The sequence below is a fragment of the Schistocerca serialis genome, chromosome 5, assembly GCF_023864345.2.
Source record: "Schistocerca serialis cubense isolate TAMUIC-IGC-003099 chromosome 5, iqSchSeri2.2, whole genome shotgun sequence".
Taxonomy (NCBI): Eukaryota; Metazoa; Arthropoda; class Insecta; order Orthoptera; family Acrididae; genus Schistocerca; species Schistocerca serialis.
In genome coordinates this window covers 693,585,261-693,607,925 of record NC_064642.1, presented here as the reverse complement: position 1 = coordinate 693,607,925, position 22,665 = coordinate 693,585,261, and the positions used below count along the sequence as shown (strand labels likewise).

Here is a 22,665-nt window from a genome sequence, read left to right as displayed (position 1 = left end):
TATCCCTTATGCGTTTCGCATCATCAGTGGGATCTATAACGATACAGTTTTGTTAGTTTTAGATTATCAAACAGTTCACTTCGCGATTTTTTTTGTAAAAAAAAGTAATTACTTACAATTTCCTGATCTGCGTTTTCTCACATCTGGTCTGCAGGTCGCACTACCAGTTTTATCACTGCCATATAATCACATCTTTGTGCTTTTCTGTGGTGAACTATTCACTTTCAATTATTTCGTCGTACAATGTTTTTCACAACGTAAATAAAAAGAGTGACAAACATGGTGAACAGTGTGTGGAAGGCGAGAACACAAAGATGTGATTATATGGCAGTGACAAAAGTGGTAATGTGACTTCCAGACCAGATGTGAGAAAACGCAGATCAGCAAATCTTAAGTAATTACTTTTTTTTACAAAAAATTGCTAAGTGAACTGTTTAATAATCTAAAACTAAGAAAATTGTATCGTTATAGAGCCCATTGAAGATGCCTTAGAACAGGAGAAGGCGAAACGCGTATGGGATAAATAAAGTAACTAGCAGCAGGAAAAGACAGTCTTATTTACAAAACAAGTATTCTACAGTTAGGGTATCAACAAAGTGATCTCTAGTTGCGAGTGATTGGTCCGTCGCCAGGGTGACTATGTTTAGAAATAAATATGTAGTCATCAAGAATAAAGACGAAGAATGTTAATAAGGTTTGATTTAACACTCTATAAGAGTTTTCACATAAAGATTCGGAGATATTACTTATCAGTATGCTCTTGTGTACGTCAGTGTCAACAATGAACTACCGTAGGACACAGTGGTTTGGTGAAGCTGACGCTCTCAGCAGTCCGTTCACGCTTTCGAGTGCTGTTGATATTTACCTATTACGATGTCTGTGTATGTTTTATTGTGTCTGCTTTGCCTTGTAGTCGTCACTTCATGTTCTCAAGGTACAGAGGCCCTTACTCTAGCAGAAATGACTATGCTGTGATTTAACGAAAACATACACAGCCGTGAACCATGTATTCCAAGTATATGAATATCTGTACAGAAATTTCAGGGAAATATACTGAATTCAGGAAACCAGAAGATTTCAAATATTATTGTGTCTCAGGAAATTCATTTTGAGAATGGTTCAACAAAATCTAGGGCACTTGGCACAGACCAATGCCGACATTAACTGGGTAATACAAAAGAAAAGAAAAAATATTGGCCTGTAGCCAAAATGGTTGCTGCTTTCGGCCTCTGTTCTCTAGCCTCTGTCACCATGTCGCAATTGTCTGTTAGGAACGTTTCAAAAAAGAAGGGAAAGACAACAAGTAAAAATTATAGACTGAACTGCAATGTGCACAAATTATGTGCAAGTTATTAGCAATGTATGCATTTGAGCGACCAAACTCCGCACTCTGTCATATAAACATTGTATTTTAGTACAATGAAGGTAAATATTCAACAGAGACAAGTTGACGTCATCCAATAAATTTTTGTATTATCTTTATTTGAATGGCTCTTAATTGATTGTGTGAATTGTACAATCAAGTTATTCCCTTAGTCTGAAAATGTCATGAAATTGGAAATTTGTGGTAAGGTCTTATGAGGCCAAACTGCTCAGGTAATCAGTCCCTAAGCTTACACACTACTTAATCTAACTTAAACTTACTTAGGCTAAGGACAACACACACACCCATGGCCGATGGAGGACTCGAACCAACGGCGGGGGATGCCGTGCGGACCGTGACAAGCCGCCTGAGACCGCGCGGCTGCCCAGTGCGGCGGAAATATTGTAGAATTAAAGGAAAATTGTATTAAATGTATCAGATTTAAAACAACTAAATTCTCATATCTCATCGTGAAAACAGTTTATTCTTAAATATTTCTTTCAGCTGATTGAAAAATAACAGTAGAAAGAAGAGAATAGACGCAGAAAGCAGCAATCGTTTTCTCTGCAGTTCAGTACTTTTTTTGCTTTGCATATGTTGATGTTTGTACGCAGCACGTACGTACCTTTTGTGGAACACTTGTCCGTTAGAGAACCAAATACATTCCACAACGTAGGTCTGTATGTTGTGGACGCGTCGTACCACTATTGCACAGAGAAAACTTTATTACTAATTAGAGAGCAATTAGCGGTGTTTTCGAATTTGTAGGATACCAAATGAAGTAGATTATGCAGCACAATGTGCATATGTCCCCGTGCCATCATTCGACTCTTAGTTGATAAGTTGAAATAAGAATTACACTACCTGTGAATTAACAGTAACACGGTTCACACGCAATGAATAATTGGGAGTTATCTGAAAATTTTATATGGAAAGAGGATAAAGTTTATTTTTTATTTTTTTTTATTTTAGGTAGGAACCTTGTGTATGTATTCCACAATTATTTTATAGAAAATATACGCGTACGTCAATTGATAGGTGAAAGCATAGGACAAACATTCACAATATCAGCATCCCTTTGTACTGGTGATTTGCGTGCTTACAATGTCACAATACCAATACGGTTCTAGTGGGTACACGTCAGAAGTGAGACCCCTCTAAACTAAAGAAACGTTATTCGAGCTGCTGAAAGGAGCGAACGAATTTCTTATCATGAAACTTAAATAAATTTTAAACAAAGAGGAACCTGGGGTAAAATAAAAGAAAAAACTCTTACTAAAAATAAAACGAGGGAAGATGCAGTAGAAAAAAGATCATTCTGGAATGTCAAATTATGATTGTACAAGAGTCATCAAATAACATAGCCAGTAGTAAGAAACGTATTATACAACAAAAGGCTCCTGCTGTGTTAAATATTTCGTTACGGGCACAACATTCCATGCATGTCAAAACCCAATAATGAAAGAGTCGCAACTAAAAGTGTAAAGAATGTCGTGGTGCAGAATATTTAATGAAATTAAATACGTACATAATCCACGAAACCAAGACTTCTTAACGAAAACCACGTAAGAAAGTATTAAAGATGTACCAGTAGCATATTTTAATGTGTATGACGGAACACGGGAATGAGATGTATACACTGGGTAGTATTATAGAGATAAAAATCTAGGTGTTATCCTGTTTACATTTACGGATTCTTCTGTGAAAGCTGTGTTACTTTCGTTGCAATTACCTGCGATTGTGTCACAAGTGTTCCACACGTCATCCACACACTGTATGACGAAACCGCATGGTGGTGCATAGTTTGGCATCCAATATGCAACAGAGTTTCCGAAAGCCCGTGCGATTACATTGATTTCCATTAGAAGGCTCGACTGGATTTTAATACGTTCGCGAAATAGTTATAAAAGCGAGATGAATCACAAAGGAGCTATACGGTATTTTATACCTCCAAAGAGATTGCTACAGAAAAGTAATGGGTCAAAGCAGTTGTAAATGAACAAAGAAATTTCCGCAAAACCTCAGAAATAAATTCGCAAATACATGCTAAAAATTATAATAAGATATGTTTCTTATATCAAACACCTTCCGTATTTTATACTCTAGCAGAAAAAGTATTCATAGGGTGGTGGCAAACTAGAGTATATTTGGTAGGATCATCAGGAACTTTTATACATGTGTGACAACATAGGACGTTAATGTTTCGGTGCAGATGAAGAATATGGAGCAGTGGACTAAAACAACTTAAGCAACAGTTTGATGAAGTTGTCAGAAACGTATGAAGCATCAGGTTTGAGGATTTGAAGCTTCTGAGCTCAATTAAGGTATTTCAATCGTATTAACCAAAAGTAAATGTACATTAGTTTCATAATCCATTAAAATCAAATACTGAAAAATCTGCAACAGAGTGCCTACTTTGCATGTGGTAACGGTTCGTCTCACAGCTCTTTCAATTCTTTTCTCCAAAAGTTCCATCTGATAACTTCGATTTATTACCTAAATATGAAAGAACACCATAACAATAAATATATGAAATAAAAATAGGTGAGTTCGTAACATTTTTGTCTGATAATCATGAAGTCACTGGTTCATTTCTTGATTAATGTTTATTATCGAATCGCAATATTAGTTAACAAATACAATTGTGAATCATAACTTTTTATAAAAAGAATACCTTCATTTTTACATACCAATGATAGAAAAATTTAGTGTTTATAATAAATTAAATATTTTTAGTAATGTTAAACTTGTGTTTATAACAATACATTCGCAACTTCCTCAAATAGAAAAACGTCTTCTGTTTCATTTAATGTTTCCCAGTTTTGCTCAAGAATACTAATTCATCAAGAATATCTATGTGCTTAGAAATTAGATATGCAAATGTTGTTCTGATCAAAGTATTATAAATGACAGAACGAAATCAGCAGTTTTTCTACTCATCTCATTTACACATTTGTTAAATAAAAATATTAAGCAAAATACTGTCACATTTAGTAAATAATTATTTGGCTTTGGTACCCTCCAACATGAATATACGTTATGACTCGCATGAATATTTTTTAGTTTACATATCAGTTTGATAATAATTATTGAATTCAAAGTAGAGTTTCAACAAATTAGCCGCTAGCGAGAATCGAACCAGTGAACTCGTGATTACAGGACTAGTAAGGAAACCTACATAGCTTGCGATTCAGATAAAACGAATTAATTTTTTGTGCCAAACAACAAATGGAAAACTTCAAAATCGGTTTTTTGGTATGTTTCTGAGAATCGGATCATACTGTTATAGGAACCCAATGTCCGCTTAATGTAGTCACTTTCAGGTCCAGTAAATATGAAGAAAATCAAAGAAAACCCCGTCTGCCAAGCCATCTTGTTAGCTGGTGAACAGCATCTGTCACATAAACCTGAAGAGACACTAACTTTCAGAAATATGGGTTTACAAAATAGGTAAGTGGAGCGAGAAGACGATTTAATTAAGATTAAATGGGGCACGCCAGGGAAATCAGAGGGGTGAAGATAAACGAAGAGGCCAGTTGACTTAGAATCAGGCATAGAGTATTAAGAGAGAGGAACAAAGCAGAGAAGAGTTCCAGATGTTAGTATTGTTGTAAACATAAAGATTAAAAAGACAATGCAAACATTGAAGGAAGTTCAAGTAATGCATAGAAGCTGTTATATGTCAGTAAAATAGAACTACTGTGCTATGTGATAATGGATAATTGTAAAATTCAAAAGGCAAATACCGAAGTACAGTTTTGTAATTGGAAATTTGGTGACAGCAGAAATATCCTGTTCTTCAGAATAAATTACATTTGTCAGTTGTAATTATAGTTTTATTCACTTTACCAATTTCGATAGTGTAATTTGCCTCCCATGAACGATGGACCTTGCCATTGGTGGGGAGGCTTGCGTGCCTGAGCGATACAGATTGCCGAACTATAGGTGAAACCACAACAGAGGGGTATCTGTTGAGAGGCCAAACAAATGTGTGGTTCCTGAAGAGGGACAGTAGCCTTTTCAGTAGTTGCAGGGGCAATAATCTGGATAATTGACTGATCTGTCCCTGTAACATTAACAAAAATGGCCTTGTTGTGCTGGTACTGCGGACAGCTGAAATCAAGGAGAACTACAACTGTAATTCTTCCAGGGGCATGCAATTTTACTGTATGGTTAAATAATGATGGCGTCCTGTTGGCTAAAATATTCTGGAGGTGAAATAGTTCCCCATTTAGATCTCCAGGCGGGGACTACTCAGGAGGACGTCGTTATCGGGGGAAAGAAAACTGGTGTTACGGATCGGAGCGTGGAATGTCAGATCCCTTAATCGGGCAGGTCGGTTAAAAAATTAAAAAGGAAAATGGATAGCTTAAAACTAGATATAGTGGGAATTATTTAAGTTCGGCGGCAGGAGAAACAAGACTTCTGGTCATGGGAATACAGGGCTATAAATACAAAATAAAATAGGGGTAATGCAGGAGTAGGTTTAAAAATGAATAAAAAATGGGAGCGTGGGTATGGTACACGAACAGCATAGGGAACGCATTATTGTAGCAAAGATAGACACGATGCCCACGCCTACCACAGTAGTGTATGATGAGATAATAGAAGTTATTCAGATGGTGAATGGAGACGAAAATTTAATAGTCATGGAGGAATGGAATTCGATAGTAGGAAAAGGAAAACAAGGAAAAGTAGTAAGTCAATATGGACTGGGGGTAAGGAATGAAAGAGGCAACCGCCTGGTAGAATTTTGCACAGAGCATAACTTAATGGTAGCTAACACTAGTTTTAAGACTCATGAAAGAAAGATGCGTATGTGGAAGAGGCCTGGAGACTGGAGGTTTTCAGAAAGATTACATGGTGGTAAGACAGAGATTTAGGAACCAGGCTTTAAACTGTAAGACATTTCCAGGCGCAGATGTGGACTCAGATCACCATCTATTGGTTATGAACTGCAGATTTAAACTGAAGAAACTGCAAAAAGGTGGGAATTTAAGACGATAGGATCTCGATAAACTGAAAGAACCTGAGGTTATAGAGGTTTTCAGAGAAAGCATTAGGGAAAGATTGACAAGAATTGGGGAAAGAAATACACTAGAACAAGAATGGGTAGCTTTCAGAGATGAAATAATGAAGGCAGCAGAGGATCAAGTAGGTAAAAAGACGAGGGCTAGTAGAAATCCTTGGGTAACAGAAGAGATATTGAATTTGATGAAAGGAGAAAATACAAAAATGCAGTAAATGAAGGTGGCAGAAAGGAGTGCAAACGGCTAAAAACTGAATTCAACAGAATGTGCAAAATGACTAAGCAAGGATAGCTACAGGACAAATGTAAGGAAGTAGAGGCATATGTAACTAGGGGTAAGACAGATAGAGCCTACAGTAAAATTCAAGAGGCGTTTAGAGAAAAGAGAACCACATGTATTAATATCAAGTACTAAAATGGAAAACCAGTTCTAAGCTAAGAAGGGAAAGCACAAAGGCGGAAGGAGTATATAGAGTGTCTATACAAGGGCAATGTTCTTGACGCGGTCGAGCGGTTTTAGGCGCTCGAGTCTGGAACCGCGCGACCGCTACGGTCGCAGGTTCGAATCTTGCCTCGGGCATGGATGTGTGTGATGTCCTTAGATTAGTTAGGTTTAACTAGTTCTAAGTTCTAGGGGACTGATGAAGTCAGAAGTTAAGTCCCATGGTGCTCAGAGACATTTGAACCATTTTTTGTGCTTGATGTTAATATTATGGAAATCGAAGATGACGTAGATGAACACAAAATGGGAGATATGATACTGCGTGAAGAGTTTGACAGAGCACTGAGAGACGTAAGTCAAAACAAGGCCCCTGGAGTAGACAAAGTTCCATTATAACTACAGTTGGCCATGGAAGAGCCAGCCCCGACAAAACTCAACAATCTGGTGAGCAAGATGTATGAGAATGGCGAAATAACCCCAGACTTCAAGAAGAATATAACAGTTCCAATCCCAAAGTAAGCAGGCGTTGAGATATGTGAAAAGCACCGAACTCACAGTTTAATAAGTGACGGCTGCAAAATACTAACACGAATTCTTTATACAGGAATGGAAAAACTGTTAGAAGCCGACCTCGGGGAAGATTAGTTTTGATCCCGTAGAATGATTGGAACACATGAGGCAATACTGACCCTACGACGTATCTTAGAAGATGGGTTGAGGAAAGGAAAACCTACGTTTGTAGCATTTGTGGACTTGGAGAAAGCTTTGGACGATGTTAACCGGAATACTCTCTTTAAAATTCTGAAGGGACAGGGGTGAAATACAGGGAGCGAAAGACTATTTACAATATGTACAGATTCCAGATGGCAGATAAGAGTCGAGGGCCACCATAGGGAAGCAGTGGTTGAGAAGGGAGTGAGGCAGGGTGGTAGCCTATCTTCGATGTTATTCAATCTGTATAGTGAGAAAGCAGTAACGAAAGGAAAAGAAAAATTTGGGGTAGGAATTAAAATCTATGGAGAAGAAATAAAAACTTTGAGGTTTACCAACAACATTGTAATTATGTCAGGGACAGTTAAGGACCTGGAAGAGCAGTTGAACGGAATTGACAGTGTCTTGAATGGAGGACGTAAGATGAACACCAAGAAATAAAATAGTAGATGAGTTTTGGTATCTGGGGAGCAAAATAACTGCTGATGGTAGAAGTTGAGAGGATATAAAATGTGGACTGTCAATGGCAAAAAAAGCGTTTCTGAAGAAGAGAAATTTTGTTAACATAGAGTATAGATTTAAGTGTTAGGAAGATTTTTCTGAAAGTATTTGTATGGAGTGTAGTCATATATGGAAGTGAAACGTGGACATTAAATAGTTTAGACAAAAAGAGAATAGAAGTTTTCGAAATGTGATGCTACAGGAGAATTCTGATGATTAGGTGGGTAGGTCACGTAACTAATGAAGAGGTACTGAATAGAACTGGGTAGAAGAGGAATTTGTGGCACAACTTGACTAGAAGAAGGGATCCGTTGCGAGGTCTCGTACTGAGGCATCAAGGGATGATCAATTCAGGATTGGAGCGAAGCGAGGAGGGTAAAAAACGTAGAGGGAGACCAAGGCATGAATACACTAAACAGATTCAGAAGGATGTAGGTTGCAGTAGTTACTCGGAGATGAAGAAGCTTGCACAAGATAGAGTAGCATAGAGAGCTGCATCAAACCAGTCTCTGAACTGAATACCACAACAATAACAACAATTTGTCACCATCAGAAGCTTAGTATTGGTTTAGTGGATATCAATATCTTCTTCACAAGAGCATAATGGCATAATATGCCCAAAAATGTACATGTTTTAGATGATTATTGTAAAGGCAGATTAACATTTTACATTAACTTAGTCACATCCATGTATTTTTTGGAGATTTTTAGTAAATTGCTATTGGACCAAACTGCTGAGGTCGTCGGTCCCTCGGCTTACACACTACTTAATCTAACTTTAACTTACGCTAAGGACAACACACACACACACACACACACACACACACACACACACACACACACACACACACACACACACACACACACATGCCCGAGAGAGGATTCGAACCTCTGACAGGGGAGCCGCGCTAACCGTGGCAAGGCACTGAGACCGCACGGCTACCCCGCGCAGCCATCCATGTATCTGGCAAGCTGTTGTACCAGCAGCAAGGAAAATCTAAACCAGTACTAAGGTTCTGAAGACGACAGATTAATTTGTCTTAAACGGTACAGTCAAGTAACGAATAGTTTTATTCTGAAATATATCGGGTAGTTATAATTAAACTTTCCCTATTTAAGACGTTATAACACGGAAACTAATTACAGTACGAGGACCAAACTTGGTAGCATTAATGTCAGGAACTGAAACTGAAACTCTTTTAATGAGCTGCAACGCTAAACCAGTCCATTACATACTCGTACCATTACTGCTAAAAATGTGCTCAATATGGTGCCCATCAGTGTCTAGAAGAGACTGAAAGCGTAGGATTATATTTTGCACAGCAGAACGAAGCGTGTCCGTAGGTATGCTAGCTACCTCTCTTGCTGCCCTTCAGATCAGCACATGTGTGTTTGTACGCCTGGTAAACACTGTCCTTCAGATAGCCTCACAACCAGAAATTACAGGGAGTGAGACCAAGCGATTGTGCCGGCCAAGCATTTGGAAACGATCGGCTGATAATTCGATGGTTTCCAAACGTGTTTCGGAGAAGCAAGTGAACTTCACGAGCAATGTGCGGTGGTGTCCTATCTAGCATGAAAAGTATTAAGTTCTATGCGTCTCTCGCCTCTAAGGCGTGTATGACATGCTGGCGAAACATATGGCTGTAACGCTGGCCAGTCACACTATACGTTGTTGGTCCTTGAGCCCGACTTCTTCAAAAAAGAATGGGCCAATGATGAACGAAGCCGTGGAGCCACATAATACGGTGACACCTTCACCATGCAGAGGAATGTGGCACAGCGACAGGATGTGAATCCTGTGTATTGACCCCCCCCCCCCCCCCCCACCCAGAGAAAAATGAGTCTCGTCTGCCCATGGGATGGTCCATGGCGAGCTCTTATCAACTTCAGTCCTTACGAAAAAGTGGAGAGCGAGGGCAACACGTCGTTGTGCGCCCTGTGGTGGAAGCTGCAGTACAATATATATCTTGCACAGATATCATTTGAGAACGGTTTTAAGCGCCTTCCTTGCAATGGACCACGGGACGTTCAACTTGGTGAGACAACAGGCGCACTGTAAGAAGAGTTGGAATTGTGTGTGGCTTTGTCTGCCATTGCAACAGCAATTCCATAAACCACCTGCGGTGCAACTGGTCGTCGGCCTCTTCCCGGAGCGATGTCCAGTTCTCCAGTTGATCCGAACTTCATCATGCTCTGCACAGTAGATGGAGAAAAAGGACCCTTCCCCAATCCTTTGAGCTGGCAATATTCTCGAAGTGCAGCTGCAGCATTACTGTTGTTTTGATAGTAGGGCTTCACCAATAATGCTCTGCTTCTTTTGTCCAAGCTGATGTTGACATGTCAAGTGCACTGCGACAGTTCAGGTGTGTAAGACTGTGAATCAAGATGATTGATCGCGGCACGTGGTGGCCATAGTTGCAACTGTACGTGGGCGCTGTGACACATGGAAATATATATATCACAGCTGATGAACATTATAGTCACGAACAAAATAGTAAATAACGAATGTCATATGTTACTAGAATAGGCTAAGAACAACATGAATGTCCTTCGCACATTCTTCCAGAATAAATGCAATAGATAATTAGTTGAAGAACACCTAATTAGAAGACAAACAAACTACATTTTATCAAGTAACGGAGACAGGTCTAAACTCATTCACAACTTCAATACACCATGTATTCTGAAGGTTCAAGGAGAAACATAGATAAATAGTTCCAAAGGCACAATGAATTAAGGTGGGAAGATGTAATTGATAATTATGATAATTTATCTAAGAGTATGAATGCATACGTGATCAAGTAAGTGTGTCAACATTTTAGAAAATAAGGAATATGTATACAGAGACAAAATTGTCCTTTATATAATAAATTTAGCAAAAGTAGTTATGGTAACAGCAAACTTCATGGCAGATACAACGAAAGCAAAAAAAAAAAAAAAAAAAAAATGTAATCGCAGTCAGACCGAGACAGCTGTCATGAATATACCATATTATCATTATGATTGGATGCACTGCATCAATCAGAGCAGTTCATGTCTTTGAGGCAGTTTATGTCAGAAAAGATATGTACTTAGGCACATTGTAGTCAAATCTATCGAGCAATCTGATTTAGTAGCAAACGGATCCCAAAGGAGTTACAAAATTTAAAAATGTCACTCCTAAACCTTTTCGCTGTTGAACTAAGATGTTATAAGTCAATGTGGGTGAATGAAACAACAGTCCACAGACGATCAAAGTGAGGACCGAGATGTGACGACATTGTTTCTCGTCATCGGAGGGAGAGGATGAAATTACAGTTACTTCCCTCCAGATAGTGCGCAGTTCTGTCCGACATGGCAGTTTCTTTTGGCGAATGATCTACCTATGTTTGGGTCTTGTGGCTTAACTTATTTTAAAAATCACATTTTAACAAGTTGCGTTATATGCGCTGGCTAGTAGATTTGACTAGAAAACCAGCGTCTTTCCTTGTTAACGATGAGTTGAGTGTCTCTGTGTATTAATGTATGAAGAGGTCTGTAATATATCAACATATTAGTTTACTGGATACTTATGAATAGCAAAAATCGCGGTGCCACACTATCCACAGCCGTATCCTATCCATTTCAGCCAGCCGTAGATTACAGAGCATTCTGAGGAACATCAATACAATAAGGTAACCAAGCATCATGGGCCGTATTATTATTTTTCTTGTGTGGATTTACGATAACCAGCTAAAAAGTATTGTCCACATTTTCTCTAACCGATGTGGTTTTGAAGAGAGCACCGATGAACTAAATGATTCCATCAAACGGTCATACGAATATGATTGGATACACTGAAATAATCAAAACAATTCCTGTGTATGAGACATTTAACGTTAGCGAATAACTGTATTTGGGCACATTATAGTCAAGTGTAATGAGAAATATGATTAAATAGATCCAACCATTACACCTTCTAGACCTCGGGATCGCATTTTACTGGTAGTCATCTGAAAGGTGTTGCGTAAGGATAATATCCTAGAAGCCCATGTGCAGTGAATCGAAATCTTCCAGTGGAGAAAGTTAACCTATGTAGAAACTTTAGAGAGCAGCTTAACATGCCGTCCTACGCTAAGGTAATTACGCAACATCAGTGGCGTGTTGTCCGAAAAGAGAACATGTTCCGCGTATCTTATATACACAGTTTTGCCGTGGTACGGATAACAGGTACAATCACACTGTGGAAAGGAAATGGCGTGGAAGATAGAAACGTACTCCAGTGCTGACGTACCCGGGGCAATATGATTCATGTGGACAAAACGTCTATATTGTACACAGATGCACCATCAAATAGTGGTGATGTGTCGACCGAATGAATGTCATACCCTGCCGTAGTGAGATGGTTTTAGTATATTCATCAAGGCCGCAGAGACGCCGAAGATTCTGTTCTGCCGTAAAATCCACATTATGCACCAGGCGATTTCTATGTTTCCGGCAGTCTGAAACAGTATCTGGGGGAAACAGTGTTTCCGAAGAAGACTCAACAAATCTCGAATGTCTGCCTGACCATTGAGCGAATTTGTATCGTCGATCAGCTCAGACTTGGTGACTATATTGAAAAATAGTGCCATAGCTCCATGACGCTTTGAAACGTGGTGTAGCATTCAGTAAATGTTTCTTGGTCTCCCATGAATATGTGTAACTTATTTTTTTCAGTTACGTGATTGGTTTTTAGTATGGGTACTACAGACCACGATTTTGGGCGCCAAGGAGCGTATTTTCAACATTTTGTCATTTTGAATTTTCTAGGTATTTTTCGGCAGTGAAATATAAAGCATCGTATTATATATTCCACACCTTGCTTATTTCTGACATGGTTCGTTCGACGCACAAATACAACATCAATTACATATCAAGTCTTAAAAGCTAAGTGCGTGAACTCGAACCCTCAGAACCCCACGCAAATGAGCTTAGAACCTAATTCGTTCAGCCAGAAGCAATAGTAAGACCCATTCACATGCCAAACTGCGCATCTTCACACGATAGAATGATCTTCTGTTCAAGCCCTTGAGAGAGGAACTGCAGTAACGTGGAGGGACAAACTATCGACATAATCCGGGACGGATCCAGAAAATTTTTTCATACAAGCGACTTATCATTTGGCACCCGGCCTCCCCCCTTTCCGCTTGCACGCTTTCAACCGCGTCACATTTCCCTAATAACTGTGATAAGCACAAATCTCGCAGCTGGGCGCACGTATCAGCTTGGCGCCCCATGTAACGGCTTGTGTCGCTTGGGTACGTAAACCGGCGTTGGATATAACAGGGCCAAAAACACACCAATGAAGACAACATATTCCTAAGCTCTTGATGCGTGCTTCTATCACAATGTAAGCTCTAGGTGTACATCTAGCCGCCGTAAGATGCGTGGCGGAGGGTACACTGCACCCATATTAGCCATTTCCCTTCCTGTTCCACTCGCAAATAGAGCGAGGAAAAAATGGCTATCTATATGACTTCGTATGAGGCCTAATTTCTTGCATGTTATCTTCGTGGTCCTTACGCGCACTGTATGTTGGCTGCAGCACAATTGTTTGACAATCACCTTCAAATGTCGGTTCTCTCTTCTCAATAGCATCTCTCGAGAGGAAGGTCGACTTCCCTCCAGGGATTCCCATTTGAGATCCCAAAGAATCTCCATACCGCTTACGTGTTGCTCGAACCTGGCAAATCTAGCAGCCCGCCTCTGGATTGCTTCGGTGTCTCCCATCACGCCGAACTGGTAACGATCCAAAACACTGGAGTAGTACTCAAGAACAGGTCGCACCACAGTCCTATATGGAGGCTCCTTTACAAGAGCACCACTCATTCCTAAAATTCTCTCAATAAACAAAAGTCGACCATCGCCTTACCTAGGAGAATCCTCAAATGCTCGTTCCATTTCATATCGTTTTGCAATGTTACGCCTAGATAATTAAAATTCGTGATTATGTCAAGCAGGTCATTGATAATACCGTATCCGAACATTACAGGTTTGACTTTCCTACTCATCCGCATCAACTTACATCTTACCACATTTTTAGCTAGCTGCCATTCATTACACCAACTACAAATTCGCCGGCCGCTGGTGGCCGAGCGGTTCTGGCGCTACAGTCTGGAACCGCGCGACCGCTACGGTCGCATGTTCGAATCCTGCCTCGGGCATGGATGTGTGTGATGTCCTTAGGTTAGTTAGGTTTAAGTAGTTCTAAGTTCTAGGGGACTAATGACCTCAGCAGTTGAGTCCCATAGTGCTCAGAGCCATTTTTTGAACTACAAATTCCGCTTAAGCTGTCTTGTACCTTCCTAGTCTCTCAACTTCGACACCTTATTGTACACCAAGGCATCATCTGCAAGCAACCGGAGATTGCAGCTCACCCTGTCCGCCAAATAATTTATATATTTAGATAACAACATCGATGTAATCTTGGCAAAAGGCAGTTATGAATTTGATTTACCGGTATCATCGTGTGGAAATGTAGTTAACGAGGCGTCTAGTATTAGACTGCTTGAATTCAGAATACGAAAACTTGGCTTTAGTCAGTGTTCTGATTCACATTGCTTTGACAACTTCATCGAAAAACCACACCTGCACTTTGAAGAATGAAAACGTGTGAACTATTGTCATGGCAGTTGGAAAAGTATGTTAGTCAAATAGTGTAATTATTTCATGCAGGGCAAAATGTATCAGTAAATGATGACAATGAACTATGTGTGTTTTGTTCTGATAATATCTAGACTTTTTCTCTAGATCACAGCGTCCCGGGTTCGATTCCCGACCGGGTCGGGGATTTTCTCCGCCCTGGGACTGGGTGGTTAATTTCGTCCTCATCGTTGCATCATAATTCAGGAGAATAGCGAGAGTATATTGTGTAAAGATTGTGAATTTTTTCGGACGCTGATAATAACGCTGCTGACCGCCCCACACACCAAAATCATCATATAATTTTCACTTTTTCTTTGCATTACCGAATTTCTTCTCTTAGACCTTGAACTGGTGATTTTGCAAATGTCTCTTGTGGTAAGACGCGCAGTTTTTCATGCGAATGTCTCATGCCACTGTTTCAGGGATGTGCGATTTATTTTCTAAGTACGTTTTCGTGCAGCACGAGCGTTCTAGGTCACGCACTTCCTTCGTTACGTACGACAAGTAGCGGGAAATTCGTCACTCAGTTAGGGGAAAGCAGCGTCTTAGCATGTAGAAACACGGAGAGAAGCCGAGCAGGCCGAGACTCACCTCCGCGCACCTCGCAGGTTAGCACGAGGTCGTTGCCCTCCAGTAGGCCGCTGACCGCGCCCACCACCTCTCGGCCGGAGCTGTCGTACACCAGCAGCTGGTGGGGCGGCACTGCAACAGTAACGTCACCGTGTGCTGAAACACTGTGCGTCATGACGAGCAGCTGAACAGAAAACAGAAACTTTATTATTCATTTTTAGTTTTTTTTTCTTAACGACTCTATTCTCATACGAATGGTAATCAAGTACAGATGCCGGCGGCTCGTGGTCTTGCGGTAGCGTTCTCGCTTCCCGTGCACGAGGTCCCGTGTTCGATTCCCGGCGGGTCAGGGATTTTCTTTGCAACATGGCTGGGTGTTGTGTGTCTTTCATCATCATTTCATCCTCATTCAATCGCAAGTCGCCGTACTGGCGTTAAAGGACTTGTGGAGCGGCGGCCACCAATGCCATACGCTCACTATTAAGTACAGATAAAGGCGGCTTATGTTGGATATGTACAGGAACCAAGGTAGACAGATAGGAATGGAAGTTGAAAGGAGCAGTTCTCGGACTGAAAAAGGGGTTAGAAAGTCTTCCTTGTTTACTAGCTAACCAGCACGTAGCAGAAATGGTACAAACGATGAGGAGTTGGTTTAATATTAAAGAAAAGTGATATCGGTGATAAGATTCGCACGCGACACTTCTGTCCTCAGTGAGAGTGAGGGAGAGTTTCATGACCTGTTGCACTGAATATGGGTTGAGATTAAAGTAATACGAATGTATTGATGATCTGTAGATAAGAGAGTAGTGACTAAGTCTCAAAGGTGGGGACCACGTAGTGGACGAAGTACTGGAGTTCCACTCCCTCGGAAACAAAACAGCGTATGACAGACGAAGCAAGAGGTTTCCTGTTGCTTACATGATCCTCAATTTGACGAATAAATTTGTAAGTTCATGCGCCTCGAGCACAGTATTGTAGCGGATGGTGGACCGTGGTGAAACAGCAAAAGAAGAAGTGTTTGAGATGAGGTGTTATGCTCGTGATCTGGAAATTAATTCAGAAGGTTAGGTAATAACTTTGAAGGTTCACCATGCAGCCGGCGAGTAATAGTTTACGTGGAAATAGTGACTACAGGAAAGGACAGGACGATAGGATACATGTAAAGATGTAAGGTTACGACGGTGGTGGGCTACCTTATTTAGATGACGTGAACAAACAATTGAGGATGACGGGTACAGACGCTGCTCTGAAATGAATATTTTTGCATATGAGAGGAAGTCGTGCTGGCCATCATCGAACCAGGCAGAAGACAAGAGAAGAGTGAAAGATTGCAGAATGACTGCATTTAAAGACTCGGGCGTCTTAATGGTTAGTCATGGAATCACAAAGCCATGTAACCTTATCATTCTTTAATTTTTACACCATCAAGAAAAATGTTGCATTGCGGTTTTTACTTTTGCGTTAAGCTCTAATCTCTTATTGGTACAGTAATCCTTCAGTCTCGTGATCATTTATGGGCTCGTCATGTTGATAGGACATTCAGTTCCTCAGCAATCATCAATACCTACACTATTCTTATCACTGTTACAAAGATTTTAAAGGGACACAGCTTTTCTGACGTTATTAGATGGTGAGGAGTCTAATAGGGTGGCTTTTGTTATACATTAAAGAAATCTTTTCTTGGCCATTTTCGACAAAAATTACTTTTCACAGGTTTTTTGTAATGTTTTATGTGAATTATGTGATGCAGATACGAGTAATGCTAATCACGTTCTATCAGATTGTCCTAGCTGTATTTCGTTAGCAAATTTCAGTTAAGATACTTCCTGGCAGATTCACGACCCGTCCTATCACCTTCACTTCGGCAAGTACCAGGTCTCCAACCATCCAAACTGGTGGAAGTGAGGCCGTGAGGATGGGTTGTAAGTCATGTGTAGGTAGCCCAGTTGGTAGAGCATTTGCCTGCGAAAGGCAAAAGTCCCGAGTTCTAGTCTCGATCCGACACACATTTTTAATCTGCCTGGAAGTTTCAATCTCCTCCCACTCCCATGCAGAATGAAAATCTCGTTCTGGAAACAATATTGTCAGTTTTACGTAGTTGAATGTTACAATTAAACGGAAATATGATATCGACTACATGATCACATTTTCTTGTTTGAGTAATAGTGTTAGTATCAATGAATAACAATAGTAGGCGAATTAAGTAATTTGACATAGACTGATGGTTTCGTACATGGGATTGTTTGCACTTAGTGACACTCAGGTGGTGTTACCTGAAAGCGAAGCCAGTTACATGGTGAAATATTGTGCTCGTTACGCTACTTTCAAATGGTTCAAATGGCTCTGAGCACTATGGGACTCAACTGCTGAGGTCATTAGTCCCCTAGAACTTAGAACTAGTTAAACCTAACTAACCTAAGGACATCACAAACATCCATGCCCGATGCAGGATTCGAACCTGCGACCGTAGCGGTCTTGCGGTTCCAGACTGCAGCGCCTTTAACCGTACGCTACTTTAAACAGAGTTCAGTCCGTCTTCTTTCTGTATTAGTCGGGGAGCTGGATATGAGGATTTAGTGTCAAAATTAGTAGTAACCCAGAATGAATCTCTGTAGCAGTAGTTAATGGCTTCGACATGATTTTTTTTTTATTTTACAACCTGTGGAGCATGGCTTATGGAAAATGTTTCTAATTTAAGTATCATAAGTTTGCACCTTTTTCAACGCAGCGGATGCAATAAAATATTATACACAATGCAAAATCTCCCAGATATTACAACCAGAGACCGAAGTTACGGTGCAATCTCTATACGTTCCAGTCCTTCATCCACGCTCGTACGTTCCAAGTTAGCGAGGAACCAACACTGTAAATTAAAATGTTGTGCCTCTGAAGTGCTCAGTGAATAAGGGACAGTTCAAGCTAGGGATGAGCTTGGTTTCGAGTCCTATTTCTGCATGAATATTTAATCACTACGGGCTCAAAACGAATTAAAGGGCTAAGGATGAAAAAAGAAATATTAAAGATGTAACGACCTATGGATGAAGAGATCTATAGCAATGCGGCAAAATTTCGCACAATCCTGAGGGAAAGAATTTACAGCGCAGCCTAGCTTTCGGCCTAAGCTGTTGGTGGAAAAGATATTACTCGTAAACTGGGATGGCGGGACCGAGATATGAAGCCACGTCCTCCTGATGGCGAGTCCAGTGTCATATTGATTGTACATATACTCTGTTAATTTGCAGTGTATGAAGGGTAAAGTCGTCCTGAACTAGAATCCTGGTTTCAACACAGCAGTGTTTCTCTCGGAGGCTATATCCCATCCGTTACTAAATACGCGTGAACCGACTTACCTACTATTATAGGGAGACCTACAGGTCAACGAGGACTCCGAACGGCGGTGAAATTTTTTCACATACTCAAATTGAACTTCGGACTACATCTTATACGTTACAGTGTTAAGTCCAAGGCCGGCCGAAGTGGCCGTGCGGTTAAAGGCGCTGCAGTCTGGAACCGCAAGACCGCTACGGTCGCAGGTTCGAATCCTGCCTCGGGCATGGATGTTTGTGAGGTCCTTAGGTTAATTAGGTTTGATTAGTTCTAAGTTCTAGGGGACTAATGACCTCAGCAGTTGAGTCCCATAGTGCTCAGAGCCATTTGAACCATTTTTTTTTTGTGGTTGTTAAATCCAAGATATATTTACTCAGCCTCTGAGCTGTCCTCAATGATACGTCACACCAGCATATTGCATTTAACTATTTCGCTGCATTAAAAAGGTAAAACTAATGTTTTTGTTTTAAAAATAATGTAATGCAAATGTGTAATCGTGATTTTCAGTCAACTCTGACGCATTTCGGAGGAGTTTGTTGTAGTGTAGTAATACAATAAGGAAGTTACATGATTCTTTATCATATAATAGTAATGAATTTGGAAAAGTAAGTAAGACGAAACGTGAAAATGCTCCAGTTATTTTTTCAGTGGCAACAAACGAAAGGGGAAAATCATTGGAACGCTATGGATAAAAATCCTTCAAACAAGTTATAAGACTAAAGTAACGTGGCAGTGTATTGTAGTCGAGTCACGTCAATAGCCATGGACGCGCCAGTCCGACCTGAAAGAGCACCATGTCACTCTCTTCCAATGGCGTCACCAGATCCGATTGGAGGAGCAAGTGGTCAGCACACCGCTCTCCTGTTTACTGTAGTGTTTCTTGAATTTGGAACCACTACTAATAGGTCATGGAGGTCCTCAGTAGGCTTCGCTATGATGAGTGGCCCCCTTCCAGCATTTCCACCTCGGAAAAAAAAACCGCTGACAGTACCAGGAATCGAAACTGGATTTCACACATGTCAGTCAGCCACAGTTAGCACGCAGCTACGGAAGGAGGGGGAGTGGTCAGTCATGTCAATTGATACTACAGAAATTATTCTAAAATGAGAAACTAAAATTACTAGACGTCTTGCTATTTAGGTTGAAAGGTATGTGCTAAGGTCTGATCGGGGTAGCTCCAGAATATAGTCGGTAGTTTCCAACCGCAAGGTGGAACGAGTACAATATCTTTGAGTAGAAGGTTCTTTGATGGTTAAGAGAGCCGGGCGCGTGCAGTAAAAAACCGAGGAGTCGCAGGTAGGTACCCGGAGAAAGCAGACGTGTGGTGACAGCTGTAAGGTAGGTCGCGCTCGCTGCCCCAGACCAAACCTTAGCACGTAAATGAGAGAAGATATATAATGATTTCAAATTGGTTTTGTTAGATAATATTCAGAGTTAGGATTTGTATGTCCAAGGTTTGACACAGTAAGCGTTTGATAAAAGATTGTTTCGTGCTACAAAAATGTTGGAAATGTAGGTTTTGTGTATGACTTAAAATTTTAACAATATATGTATATTGAGATCAACATTGTATCCAATGCTTAAATTGAATATGAAAAAGAGTAAAGTTACCCACCAATGAAAGAACCAAGTAAACATCAGGGCCAAAAGTTAATTTTCCAGTACCATCTTAATGCCATCGCACAAACGGCATTATTCTCTTAAATTTTATTGCTGAGTCTAAATACATGTTGCATTTGTGGCAGAATGGAGGGGTGCAAGAAACAAGTTCACAGACGCAGTCAGATGCAGGTTTGCTGAATAATTAATTTAGAACAATCTTATCAATGATATTTTCACTGAATAAAAGGATACAATTTTGGTTAGATACTTTCAAGGTATCAAACACACTGACGATGATAGAAGCAAAGAGGATTTAAATTGTAGACTAGTAGTAACAAAAGAAGTTTCTCTGACGAAAAAGAACGTAAAATTTAACTTTTAGTTATAATTTGGAGTGAGGCGTTACGTGGAAGGAGTAAAACGTGCACGATAAATTGCTGGTGGTTTTCCCATTTCCCATTCCATAGCGGTTGGCTGATACAGCAATCGAGTTAAAAGTGTTTCAGAACAAAAACGGCCTCGTTTGCGACAGAGACTCTTTTTGCTCTGAAAGAATAGTAGCTGTTGATATATGCAGCTGCATCGGGATGCAAGACATAAAATGGACAAATCAGATAAATTTTTTGGTGTTAAGAATAGATCTCCATGGGACAAACCGTATCAAAAGTAGGTTGATAACACATCCTGAACATTACACATAGACGAATGGTGGATTTATGTAACACGTATACGTAATAACGCAAAAAAATTGCAACACCAAAAAAATAAATAATGTAGAGAAATGAAATTTTGCGATTACGTTCCCCTATGTAATATATTTAACTCAGGAACATCGCAAGATCCTGAGTTAATGTAAGCGCGAGATAAGGCATTGCAAGTGTGAAATCCTGGCGCATTAATAACCGGTGCAACAGCCAGAATGTTGAACGAATGCTTGCAAACGCGCATGTATTGTGCTGTACAGTCGTCAGATGTCGGTTTTTGGGATGGAGTTCCATGCCTGTAGCACTTGGTCTGTCAATGCAGGGACGGTTAGTGCTGGTTGTGGAAGAAGTTGGAGCTGTCGGCCGATGATGTCGATTGGAGACAAATCTGATGATCGAGCAGACCGAGGCAACATGTTGACACCATGTAGAGCATGTTGGGTTACAACAGTGGTGTGTCGGCCAGCTTTAAAAAAAATGGTTCAAATGGCTCTGAGCACTATGGGACTTAACATCTGTGGTCATCAGTCACCTAGAACTTAGAACTACTTAAACCTAACTAACCTAAGGACATCACACACATCCATGCCCGAGGCAGGATTCGAACCTGCGACCGTAGCAGCCCCACGGTTCCGGACTGAGTGCCCAGAACCGTTAGACCACCGCGGCCGGCAGGCCAGTTTTAACCTGTTGGAAAACGCCTCCTGGAATGCTGTTCATGAACGGCAGCACAATAGGTCGAACCACCAGACTGACGTAGAAATTTACTGACAGCGTGAGTGTAATAACCACAAGAGTGCCCCTGGTGTCCCATGAAATCACGTCCCATACGATAACTCCTGTGCAGGTCTAGTTGGTGTACATGCAGACAAGTTGGTTGGAGGTCCTCATCTGACGTCCTTCTAACCAACATACGGCCATCACGGGCACCGAGGAAGAGGTAGCTTTCATCAGAAAACATAATAGACTTCAACCCCGTCCTCCTGGAGCTCTTGCATGAAACCACTGAACTAACAAAAAATGGTTCAAATGGCTCTGAGGACTATGGGACTTAACTTCTGAGGTCATCAGTCCCCTAGAACTTAGAACTACTTAAACCTAACTAAACTAAGGACGTCACACACATCCATGACCGAGGCAGGATTCTAACCTGCGACCGTAGCGGTCACGCGGTTCGAGATTGCAGCGCTCTGAACTAGCAAATGGCAGTGATATGCGGTCAATGGGATGCACGCTACAGGGCATCTGGATTGGAGCTGACCTTAAAGTAACAGATTAGTAACAGTTCCTTGTGTCGCTGTGGTGCTGCTCAAACTGATGCAGATGCAGTACGACACGCCAGATCCATACGCCAAAGACGATCGTCTTCCCTCTTGGTAAAGCCACACGGGCGTCCGGAGCCCGGTCGTCTTGCGACAGTACGTTATCGTGACCACCGCTGCCAGCAGTCAAGTACAGTGGCTGCATTCCTGCCAAGTCTTTTCGCAGTATCGGAGAAGGAAAATCCAGCTTCTCATAATCCTGTCACACGTTCTCGTTCAAACTTACTGATGTGTTGGTAATGGCATTTTTGTTGCCTTAAAGGCATTCTCGACTAACATCAGCTCAAGACTTCCATTCTCAAAGGTAACTAATGCTCGCGATCGTCACAGCGTGTATTTAAAAGAAACCTGAATTGCATCTTCATAACGACGCTACTAGTGCGAATAGATACTGACATCTTTCAGATATATAAACACGCCTACCAACTTTAGTTTGTCACAAATTT

At 40.8% G+C, this 22,665-nt stretch overlaps 1 protein-coding gene across 1 annotated transcript in view; it reads right to left on the bottom strand.

Moving 5' to 3' along the window:
- Positions 1-22,665, bottom strand: part of LOC126482181 (hemicentin-2-like) — an 865,734-nt gene that overhangs the window by 225,420 nt on the left and 617,649 nt on the right. The window contains exon 4 of the mRNA XM_050106159.1: positions 15,286-15,396. Coding sequence (XP_049962116.1) covers positions 15,286-15,396 — 111 coding nt within the window. The remainder of the gene's footprint in view (positions 1-15,285; positions 15,397-22,665) is intronic.